Source organism: Auxenochlorella protothecoides (assembly GCF_000733215.1).
Source record: "Auxenochlorella protothecoides strain 0710 unplaced genomic scaffold scaffold54, whole genome shotgun sequence".
NCBI classification, from domain to species: Eukaryota; Viridiplantae; Chlorophyta; class Trebouxiophyceae; order Chlorellales; family Chlorellaceae; genus Auxenochlorella; species Auxenochlorella protothecoides.
Window position 1 is genome coordinate 390,071 of NW_011934258.1, and position 11,086 is coordinate 401,156.

General features: G+C 66.6%; 4 protein-coding genes across 4 annotated transcripts in view; 2 read left to right on the forward strand and 2 right to left on the reverse strand.

Annotated features, from left to right (window-relative positions):
* Positions 1-104: 104 nt before the first annotated feature.
* Positions 105-350, reverse strand: F751_4768 (hypothetical protein; the record flags this gene model as incomplete). Its single annotated transcript, XM_011400869.1, has 1 exon — positions 105-350. One exon carries the CDS (start codon positions 348-350, stop codon positions 105-107), a length of 246 nt encoding a protein of 81 aa, XP_011399171.1.
* Positions 351-532: 182 nt separating this feature from the next.
* On the reverse strand, positions 533-4,088 carry F751_4769 (Lysine-tRNA ligase; the record flags this gene model as incomplete). Its single annotated transcript, XM_011400870.1, has 8 exons — positions 533-962; positions 1,297-1,685; positions 1,915-2,061; positions 2,293-2,502; positions 2,704-2,884; positions 3,068-3,161; positions 3,288-3,436; positions 4,006-4,088. 8 exons carry the CDS (start codon positions 4,086-4,088, stop codon positions 533-535), a joined length of 1,683 nt encoding a protein of 560 aa, XP_011399172.1.
* Positions 4,089-5,031: 943 nt separating this feature from the next.
* F751_4770 (MATE efflux family protein 2, chloroplastic) lies at positions 5,032-7,578 on the forward strand (the record flags this gene model as incomplete). Its single annotated transcript, XM_011400871.1, has 7 exons — positions 5,032-5,098; positions 5,275-5,356; positions 5,644-5,904; positions 6,105-6,275; positions 6,563-6,785; positions 6,965-7,144; positions 7,291-7,578. The coding sequence occupies 7 exons, from the start codon at positions 5,032-5,034 to the stop codon at positions 7,576-7,578; spliced, it is 1,272 nt and encodes a 423-aa protein (XP_011399173.1).
* Positions 7,579-8,814: 1,236 nt separating this feature from the next.
* F751_4771 (hypothetical protein) overlaps positions 8,815-11,086 on the forward strand; it is a gene marked incomplete at both ends in the record, with an annotated part of 3,492 nt that continues 1,220 nt past the window's right edge. Inside the window, 3 exons of the mRNA XM_011400872.1 lie at positions 8,815-9,646; positions 9,868-10,265; positions 10,689-10,886. Of these exons, the coding sequence (XP_011399174.1) occupies positions 8,815-9,646; positions 9,868-10,265; positions 10,689-10,886 (1,428 nt within the window). The remainder of the gene's footprint in view (positions 9,647-9,867; positions 10,266-10,688; positions 10,887-11,086) is intronic.

Consider the following 11,086-nt stretch of genomic DNA (forward strand, 5'->3'; position numbering starts at 1 on the left):
TGCACGCCCGTTCCATCGTGCGGGGCTGAGTGGGGACCTTGGCGCGGCATGGTCGGGAGGACGTGGAGCGTCGCTCGCAGGCATACAACGAGTATATTCTAGGATCAGGCTCCGATCATCTGCGCCACCGGCTCCCGCTTCCTCAGCCCCGCTTGCAACTGGCATCTTAGATTCCTGCCGGTACCAGGCACCCAAACACATGCAACTCCCAGTCCAGCCCTTCCCCTCACCCCTCTCCTTTCCTGAATGTTCAATCCCCCTCTCTGCCCGTCTGGTTGTAACAATGTGGGCCCTGCAAACACCCTGGCAACATCCATTTCTGCACGCCACAGACCCGAATGGCATGGCATGCATGCCTTCCCCTCAGCGCTCAGTTTGTCTGCGAAAGGGTGGGGCCGCCGGGGATGGTTGTGCAAGCGTTCAAACGCTGGTCGCTGGATGTATATAAGCGCCAGGTATGCCCCGCCTGTCTCAGGGTGCCGTGGAGCCGAAAACACTCCATCCCTCGCACAGATCACCAAGCTCCACACACTCACCCCCTCTGCAACCTAATACACTCTCCAGCCCCTCGATTCCCCCCAAAGCCCTCGCACCACCAACCCACCGTGCTCATGGACTCGGCGGTGCTGTGGGCGGCGGCCTCCCCCCCCCGCGCCTGCTCCGGCTTCATGGCGGGGAAGAGGAGCACCTCCTTGATGTTGTTGGTGTCGGTGAAGAGCATGGTGAGTCGGTCGATGCCCAGGCCCCAGCCGCCGGTGGGCGGCAACCCGTACTCCAGCGCGGTGCAGAAGTTCTCGTCCACAAACATGGCCTCGTCGTCGCCCGCCGCCTTGGCCGCGGCCTGCTGCTCGAACAGCTCGCGCTGGCGCAGCGGGTCGTTCAGCTCGGTGTAGGCGTTGCACACCTCGCGGCAGTTGACAAACAGCTCGAAGCGCTCGGTCATGCCGGGCAGGGAGCGGTGCCTTTGGTTTGTGGTTGGGGTGTTTGGGGGGAGATGTCGTGAGGGTGAGGAGAGGGGAGTAGTGGAATGAAGTCTGGCGGGGGTGTACCGCATGGGTGCGGAAGATGGGCGAGGATGGCAATGGAAATCACCCAGCCCTGCCGGACCGTCGAGGGCTGCGTGCTCTTGACCATCGACCCATGGTCGCTGAGCGGCATGCTCGGCGCCAGCAGCGACCCCGCATCACAGGATCAAGCTGTTTGGCTCAGCCCTCCCCACCCACTCGGACTCCCCAGGGCCCTGACACCCATCGGACCCCCACCTCAATGAAACCAACAACGCCCGCCACCCACCACTTGGCCAGGGGGCTCATGATCTGGGGGTGGTCACAGATGAAGGTGGGGTTGGTGCACCCCGTCTCCAGGAACTCCCCCACCAGCTTGTCCAGCAGGCGGGCGGTGGACTGCGGGGGCGGGCACTCCACGCCGCGCCGCCGGCACTGGTCCAGGAGGAAGAGACGCGCCTCCTCGCTCTCCAGGTCCGCCGGCATCTTCACGCCCAGTACCTCCTCCAGCCCGGACACCATGGAGATGCGGCGGAAGGGGGGGGTAAAGTCGATCTGTACCTCGGGCCCCTCGGGGCCATCGGGGTGGTAGCCGATCACGTAGGACCCCGTCAGCCGCAGTGCCAGCCCCGACAGCAGCTCCTCCGTCATGGCCATCACGTCGTTGTAGTCGGCGTAGGCCTGTGGGCATGCCGTGGTTGGTATTGGTGTGTGTCAGGGGTGAGAGGAGATCAGGCATGTGTGCTTGTGGACGAGCAAGTGAGTGGATGGGGGCGCGCTGGGGCGAGGGTGCGATGGCGGAGGCGGCAGGGGCCAGAGGGCGCCAGAACTCGGATGACTCGGTGTTCCAGCCGGCATCCCCTCCGGCCCCACCCCTGCTCCCCGCAATCCCGCCGTCTCTGAATCCCACCTGGTAGGTCTCGATGGTCGTGAACTCGGGGTTGTGGGTCAGGTCGATGCCCTCGTTCCTGAACTGCTTGCCAATCTCGTACACGCGCTCCATGCCGCCCACCACCAGCATCTTCAGGTACAGCTCGGGCGCGATGCGCATGTAGAGCTGGGGACGGGAGGGAGCGGGTGAAGGGGCCGAGAGTTCCAGGACTCGTGGGTCTGGCAGCTCCAGCGACAAAGTTTGCAAGCTCGATTGTTCCCAGAGCAACCACAAAGACCTCTGGATCTGGTGTCACCAACTCAGTGTCCAAGCTGGCAGGGCGTGTCAGCCCTGTCAGTCCTGCATCAGCCACACTGCAGTACCTGTCCTGATCCATCTGCCCCCTCCTCACCGCACCTGCATGTTGAGATCGTTGTGGTGCGTGATGAAGGGCCGGGCGGTGGCGCCGCCCGCCAGCTTGTCCATCATGGGCGTCTCCACCTCCAGGAAGTCGCGGTCGTCAAAGAAACGGCGGATGTAGCTGATGATGCGCGACCGCGTGCGGAAGATGTCTGACACGGCGGGGTTGGCGATCAGGTCCAGGTAGCGCTGGCGGTACCGCGTCTCCTGCGCAGCGCGGGGGCAGGTTGGGAGGAAAGCGTGATGTTGGCGTGGGTTGGAGGCCAGGCAGGTGACGACGCGCCAGCCCACAGCACGCTGCCAGGAGCGATCTCTGAGGGAGGGGGGGGTGCTCAGGGGACCTTTCCCTGGGAGACATGTCCCTGCCCCCCACCCAGAACCCTCGCCCAACCCCTCGAGCTCCCCCACCTGGTCCTTGAGGCCGGTGCGGGTGCCAGGTGCCATATGCAGGCAGGGCGTGAGGACTCGGAGGGAGGTGGGAAAGATAGACAGCTCGCCGCGCTTGGACTTGCCGGGGAAGCCCACGATGCCGACAATGTCGCCGCGCTTGACGGCGTTCATGGCCCCCTGGAAAGCGTCGCCAAAGTTCCTGGCGGGGGTTGGTGGGGAGGGGGCCGGGGATGGGACAGGTGCAGGTTGGTCGGGTGAGGGAGCCCAGCCACCACCTCGGGTCCTTCATCTCGAGCGTCCAAGGTGCTCCTTGTCACCACACTGCCGGCCAGCAAGTCTCGACTCACACTCCATTGAGCACCCCATGAGTCCCCGGGCGCACCTGGCGTCGCACATGACCTGCACCTTGCTGCCGGCCGACCGGAGGTCGATGAACACCAGCTTCGCCCCAGATGCCGCCTTGCGCTCCACTCGGCCTGGGAGGGAGAAGCGGGGAAGCGGGTGGGGTCGTGTGCATGCGGTTGCATCGATGATCCCCAAGGGCACAGGCATGCGCACAAGACCAGGCGACGTCGCCGCCGCTCTCCCGCGAAGCTGCCTACCTGCGAGCCGGACCTCAGTGTCAGTCAGCTGCTCGCCGGCTTCCAGGTCCTTGTACTTGGCCACGTACGCTGGCAGCTGGATGGTGGTCGCAAACTTGTGGGGGTAGGGGTTCTCCCCGCGAGCCTTGGCTGCCATCACAGCCTTGACCCTGAGGGTGATGAGTGAGCAAGGCTGTTGATGGGCAAGCATCGGGCTGCTGGTGCCTAGGCAGATCTTCAAGGACTCCCCCCATGACTAGGCCTGCCCTGTCATTCAGCAACACCCACGCACCGATTCTCAAAGTACTTGGTGGGATCGGTTTCCTCTGTGGCGTCGTCATCCAGAGCGGCCACTGCCGGCTTGTCAGCCTTGGCAGCAGCGGCAGCAGCGGCAGCGGCGGCCTGCTGGGCCTGCGCACATTGTCAAGGAGCCTTGATGGTCACAGCCCCAGGGCCACAGGTTTACCAAGCTGCGAGGCCCCCCACACATGAGGTCACCCGCACACCGATGGAGCACACTGCGCTGCCCACCTTCTTCTCTGCCAGCTTCTTCTCCTTGGACGCCTGAGTCACGCGACGCTTCCACTCGCTGCTCATCGGGATTGTGTGGGAATCGTGCGGATGGCGCTGGATGCCTGGCTGGTGAGGCACTTCCTCCTGAACACAGTTTCCACATGCGGTGAGCAGGGCAGGTCAGCCTCGCGTCCGGGCGAAGACAGCGAGTGTTCGTCCCACTCACCTCTTGCTGAGCTTCGCGCCCGTCTCGTCAAGCAGATCGTCCGAGTACTTCTCGGGCAGCACCCAGCTTGAGGGGTCGGCCATGGTGCTGGTGCGGCGAAGCGTGCTAGGATCTACCAATGCTCTGAAATAGGTTTACGGAGCGGCTCGGCACGTTTACCACATCGCATGCTGCATGAGCCCCGCTCTTGGGGCTATCATCTTTTGAGGGCGCCCAGTTGTTGCATGGTACCGCCGCGATGGTTGACGCGCACGTGCCCTGTGCACCCCCTAGTGCAGGCCAACTCCACCAACCAATGTGAATTGACGCAAATCTGCGTTGATTAAATCTGTGGCATATCATGCTTTTTATACTGTAAAAAGCACCGGCAGGGGTATGAGCCAAGGCGGTCTGTCATGTCGTTTGGTTTGAAGAAGTGAATCTGAGCTGGATGATCAACACCGGCTGTAACAAGCAGGACAATAATGAAATACTAAAATGTTTTTTTTAAACTCTAATCAGAGTGCTAGACGGTCGACTGTGGATGCCGTGCCCGTATCCTGTAATGAATGGCTGCCTCTCACCTCGCGCCCGGGCGCCACCGAGAAGGGGAAGCGGTGCTTAACATGTTTTTGACTCAAGCATGGAGACAGCACACACATTGCGTATGGAACTCATCCTTCGTTCGTTATCAGGGCACTCATTGGTCCAACTTTAGTCTCCAATCGCCTTACAGCTCCAAGGGGGACCGCCGCAGTTGCACCCTGCGGGCCTCTGGACCGCATGGTGCAGGCACTTCAGGGTCATGCCGGGTGCCCATTGCAACATCATCGACACCGAATCTGTCGAGGGGTGTTTGTAGCTTCCCTGCGACCGCCTCAATGCGCGAGAATCGCCCGATCTCAGCCCGGTTGGGAGGTCGCACGGGCATGGCCGTCAGACCAGAGATATCCACAGGCTCTCCAGAACCGTCGCCGAGGCGCTCTGCAGATAACCCACGCCTCAAACGCTCCAAGCTTCTTCTCCAATCCCCATGATGGCGAGATCATGGCCATCGCGCTGCCGGCCCTCCTGGGGGTGCTGCTGGATCCCCTCATGGGCCTCGTGGACACGGGTGTGCAGGCTGGGCGGGGAGTCTGAGAGCCCCGGGCCGCCATGATGCCAGCATGCAATGACGAGGGGGCCTATACAATCGACTCGCACCCCTGGAATTGTAGCGGGCACCCAAGGACGCCCCTCACCGAAGCGCAGTGGTTTGTCACCTCCTCCCTCCTCCCCCCCTCCCCTCAGCCATTGTCGGGAGCCTGGGCACCACCAGCCTTGCAGCAGTGGGCCTGAGTGGCATGGTGTTCAACCTGAGCCTCTTCATATGGTGCGGCAGTGTTGATCTCGTGAATGAGGAGCAGTGGCTGGGATGCGGGTCTTCAAGGAAAAGTGTGGACACTGTTTGGTGTTTTTACGAACGCCCTCCCGGGATAAACGGGGTCTTCGTTGACCTCGAGCCACCCCTTCCTCCCCACAATGCTGCAGGAACTTCCTGCTCTTCACCACGACGCCCAGGCAGGGACCATGCATACGAGCCAGGGTGGTGCGAGCAGCATGCACGCGAGCCAGAGCGTGCCGTCCCCGGTCCTCACCCTAGCTGCCCCCGTTGCACAGGATCGCGACTGCGGTGGGGCGTGATGACAGGGAGGCGGTCAGCCGCGTGGCGGCCCAGGGCCTCTGGATGGCGGTGGTCCTGGGCGTGGGCATGAGCCTGCTGCTCTGGACCCAGGGCGGCGCCGCCCTGCGCGCCATGGGCGCCGGCCCGGAGGTCATGGCCGTGGGCATGCCCTACTTCCGAGCGCGCTGCCTGGCCACGCCCTCCGTCCTCATGTTCTACGTGCTGGCCGGCGTCTTCAGGGGCCTCAAGGACACAAGGTGAGCAGGTTTATGTGGGAGCTGGAGGAGGTTCTCTGGCATGCAGCGCCGGTCAGGGGCCGGGGGGGTTCCGTGCTGTCTGTCCCAGTCCCAAATCCACCACCTGCCTTGTTCAGCCCATCCCTCTGCCAAGCGTCGAGTGCCTGTCCTCCGCCTGCGCCCCGAGCTTAGCCCTGCACCCCTCCCCCCTTCCTCCCCAGGACCCCCCTCATCGCCGGTCTGCTGAGCAACATCGTGCATGTCGCCCTGGACTTTGGGCTGGTGTACTGGGCGGGGTGGGGCGTGCTGGGTGCGGGACTGGCCACTTCCCTGTCCCACTGGGTGACGGTGGCGGTGCTCGGGGCCCTGGTCATCCGCAAGGGCCACCTGAGGTGCGAGGCCTGCCAGGCCTTTGGTATCACTGGCCTCGTGGTGGAGGGTGGGGAGGTGGGAAGGGTGTTGGTCGATGCATGTCGAGTGCGGCAGGGTGCATGCATGCTGCGGCATGCCCTGCATGGTCGAGCATCTGCCTAGCCGCTCTTGTGGCCCCTGGCATCACCTCATCGATCGGCATCATCGGTTCCCCATCTGAGGAGACCCCCCAAACCCTGCCACGCCCCTGCCCTGTTCATCCCCCCCGCCCCTGCCTGAGTGCCAGAGCCCTCTCCCCCCCCTGCAGGCCGCGCGACCTGCTGCGCCCCCCCGACCTGGCCGAGGTCCTGCCCCTCCTGCGGGCGGGTGTCTTGCTCTCCACCCGCATGATGCTGGCCATGGGCACCTTCGTGTACGCCACGCGTGCCATCGCCGGCTTCGGGGCAGCTGCCGTGGCGGGGCACGAGATCCTGAGGACGCTCTGGGTCACCGCCACCCAGGCCTTTTCATCGCTGGACATTGCCACCCAGGTGGGTTGCACTGGGTTTGTGACGCGAGGTGGGCCAGGCATGGGACCACGGTGTGAAGGGTGGTCACAGGGACAACTACTCCGCAGCACTCCCTCGCTGCGTCGCTGAGCCCCTTGGCTTGGGGTGGTGCCTGCCTTTTTGTTCGAGCGTCATTCGATCACGCTCCTGCACGCACGCAGACCCTGGTGGCAAGCTACCTGGGCAAGGGCGACAGGAAGACCGCGTCCGACATCGTAGCGCGCGTGCTGCGCCTGGCGGCCGGCATCGGCGCCCTGCTGGCGGTGGCCCTGCTGGCGGGCAGGCAGGCGCTGCCCACCGTTTTCACCAGCGACCCGGCCGTCCAGGGCCTGGTCACGATGGTGGGTGGGGGCTTTGGGTCGGGGTGCTGCGCCCAAGCTACCGCGGATGATGGCAGACCCTGTATCCACGGCGACCACCCGCTCCAGCGGCGAGGCCCCATCACGCACACACATGTAGGCTGTGTCCTCCCTCCCTCGTCACGCAGGTGCTCCCCCTGGTGGCCCTGGGCATGCCGCTGGACGCGGTGACCGCGGTGTGCGATGGCACGCTGCTGGGCGCGCAGGAGATCTCCTGGCTGTCCAAGACCATGGTGGTGACCTCGGCGGGGGTGGCCCTGGGCCTGATCGCTGCGCAAAAGTACGGCTGGGGCATCCTGGGCGTCTGGGCCGTGCTCAAGGGCCTCACCCTGGGGCGGCTGGCGGGGGCGGCCTGGAGGCTGGCCTCCCCGGCCAGCCCCCTGCAGAGCAGGCCTGCCCCTGCCACGGCCGGCTGACCGTCTCCGTCCCTCGCTCTTCTGTTTGGTAATCAGTACTCGCGTGAAAGTTCCATACACATCCCTCACCCAGTCCCGGTCTGTCAATGGGCATGAGCCCTGTTGGGGGGGGGGATGGGCTTGCATGGGTTCGGCGTGACCGGACATCGCCCACTCCCCGTTACATGGGCACGCGACGCCGCGAAGCGAGCCGGACCCAGCTCCCAATCAGCCTCGGGCTGTCACCGTGCGGGGTCTCGGAACCGGCCCCATGCCAGGGGATGCCACCCCCCCGCTCGAATCTCTTGGCTGGATCCTGGGCACCGGTCGCAACGTGTCGCGCACGGGAAGGTCCCCGGCACCCAACCTGCTGTGAGGCACAGCAGGAACGACGCAATCGAAGGCATCTCCGCCCTACAGCCATTTAGATGCCCATATCGACGCTAATTCCCTGCCCCCTCGTCGCATGCGGCCATATACGCTGACATTGGGGTTTTCTTGCGAGCGGTAGTCGACAGCACCCTTCCCGTCGGAAAGTTGGCAAGGCAGCTGCGGCAAAACCCTGTTTCGGTGTACTCTAACACCCTCAGATATATCAAAAGGATTGTACGGGTCGCGCTTCGCTCGCACCCCAGGCATCCCCGCCCATACATTGGAGCGCCTGAGCCACGGAAGGAGAAGGCGCAGCCAACGATACCGCAGGTGGGTGCATTCTCTGCGTAGCGACGACCTGGATGGGCAGGAGCATCAGCGTTGGACATGTTTGGGGTGTATTGTGTCCCAGCCTCCGCGTTGCAGGGTCGAGGGAGGTGCGTGTAACTCCGGGAACCCCGCATACCGGTGGCTGCCGCAGAATCTGCGGAGCTCTTGAGGACGGATTCCTCCATCTGAGAACGCGGAGCGCCCACCGAACCAGAGCATTACTGCATCCCTTTGTCCAAGACGCGCAGCCTTGAGGTGAGCGGCTTCGTGCTCGGCGACCTCCCGTGTACCCCGTGCGCCTGGTCGGCTGGCCATTGCGGTAGCATGGCTTGCGGAGACCTCAGTGCATTGTTCCAATACCGCGTGTCGCCGTCCACTCGCAGGTCCTGCTGTGCTCCATGTGGCGGAGCGCGTCCGCCTCTGGTCGTACGGGATGGTTGCAGGTGAGGGACATCCTCCAAGATCCTGACAGGGAGGAAGTGATGTGTCACAGGCTGTGCTCACACTCCATCCCCGAGTGCCTTATAGAATTCGCACGCTGCGCCCGCGCAGGACATGCGGCAGACCCTCTGGTACAGGGGGGGGGAGGGGAGTGGTGTCCCAGGCACCACCGCGGCCTGCCAGGATGAGGTCCCCAGTGCCGCGGAATGCTCGCAGGGCACCCTGGCGGGCGATTCACACGGACGCGGTCCCGGCCTCCAGCCCCAGGAGGCGCGCTGCGACGCCCTCCTGCGCCAGCAGAGCGGCTCGAGCTACACCAGCGCGGCCTCCCATGCCAGCGACCTGAGCGCTCCCGGCGACCCACTGCCCTCCCCGCCCACCGAGGCGAGCGAGGAGGAGGGCGACACCGGCCCGCATGGGTGGAAGCACGTGCCCTTCACCGAGGCCGAGGCCTTGGCCACCGAGGCAGGGCTCAGGACACCGGACGCCGCGTGCGACGACTCCCGCAGCCTGCACTCCTCGGAGTCGGGCGCGTCGCTGCGCGGCGAGAGCCCCGCCCGCAGCGCCCGCCGCCGGCCGGAGCCGGCCAGGCGCCGGCCCGGGGCCCCCGCCGCCGCCCCGGGCCCGCCCCTGGCCAGCGTGCGGCGCCCGCGAGAGCCGGAGCCCTTCGCCTCGCCCTTTGCGCGCCCGGCCCCCGGCGCCTCAGCGCGCGGGCGTGAGCGGCATGCCAGGGCCGGCGAAGGGGGGCGTGCCGCGCTGGCCGAGCCTCAGGCTGCCCCGGCGGAGCCGGGGCAGCCCTACACCCCCAGGCGGGCGGGGGGAACCCATCCTGCCCGGCCCCCTTCCTGCAGCGGCAGCGACTCGCCCAGCACCAGCATGAGCGAGTCATCCATGCGCAGCCCAGGCGAGGGATGGGTGGATTGGTTGTTTCTTGGGGTGATGGGGGGTGTTGAGAGGCGGGAAGAGGTCCTTGTCGGCCATTGGGGTGTTTGAAAAGAGGTGTCCAGGCCCCCTCAGGAACTTCCCCACGCTCCCTCAGCCTCCCTGGGGCCATGGGTGTTGGACACCGTGGCCCCCTGTCCTTAAACCTGCACTCGCCACGGCTTCACAGCCACTACTCCAGAATCCCCCCCTGCCATCTCCCCCTACGCCCCTCCCGGCCCGCAGACTCGCTGCTGGATGTGGGGCACAGGTCGGGGCGGTTGGGCCCGCGGGCCTGCCAAGCGGGGCCCTTCCGCGCCGTCAACCCGCTCGCGCTGCACATCCCTTTCCCCCACCGTGGCGGGGACGGCGGCGGGGGCGGCTCACACCCCGTCCGCGCCGCCAGCATGGGCTCGCTGCCGGCGCCGCACCGACGGCGCGCGAGCGTGGAGGCGCCGGCGCGGCGGGGCTCGTGGACGCAGGCGCCGGCGCGGCGGGGCTCGTGGACGCAGGGCCTGGCGCCTCCCTGCGCCTGGGTCCCCTGCGCCGTGCCCGAGGGCGCCCCCGACCTGGAGAGGTTCCTGCAGAGCTCCACGCCGGTGCTCCCCTTCCACGACGACGCCGAGCTGGCCGCCGCCAGCCTGGTGAGCGTGCCTGCATGCATGCGGGCGGTCGAGGGGGAGGTCGGGGCCGGGCCCCTGGGCAGATGCCCGATGCTCCCCGGGACCGGGGCCGGATGCCTGTTCATGGACAGGGGTGACACACCCTGGTCGAGGCGCTCCGCACCCTCTCCATCCCAGTCACCCCCAGCCCCACCCCCACCCCCTCAACAGGCGGACGTGTGGATGGTGTACGAGGAGTCCAGCGCCTTTGGCCTGGCCACGCCGCGCCTGGGCGCGCCCGTCGGCCCCTGCAGCGCCGCCTACCTGCCCTTCCTCTCCGCGCTGCACACCTTTGCCCCCGAGGACGCCCCGCCCCACGGCAGGCCGGGCGCCGCCATGGCCGACCCCGGCGCGGCCGACAGCTGGGCCGCGCGCGCGGCGCCCAGCTTCTCCTGGACGGCGGAGGGGCACATGACGGAGCGCGTGCCGCTGTGGGAGCAGGTGCGCAAGCTGCGCGTGCGGGAGGAAAGCGCGGTGTGGGGCGCGGCGCTGGCCGACCTGCACCCCTTCTCCTGGTTCGCGGTGGCCTGGTACCCGCTGTACAGCATCCCCGACTCGCGCGCGCGCGCGCGCTTCCTCACCTTCCACTCGCTGGCGCCGCTGGTGGACGCCGCGCGCGCCGCGCGGGCGCGCCGCGCCGCCGCGCCGGGAGGGCCGGGGGGCGACCCCCCCGCGCCGCCGCCGGCCACCCTCGCGCTGCCGCCCTGCGGCCTGGCATGGTACACCACGGGCGGTGGGCGCGTGGGCGTCTGGACCCAGCCCCGCACCGCCGTCGACCTGCCCATGGGTGTGTGTGTGTGTGT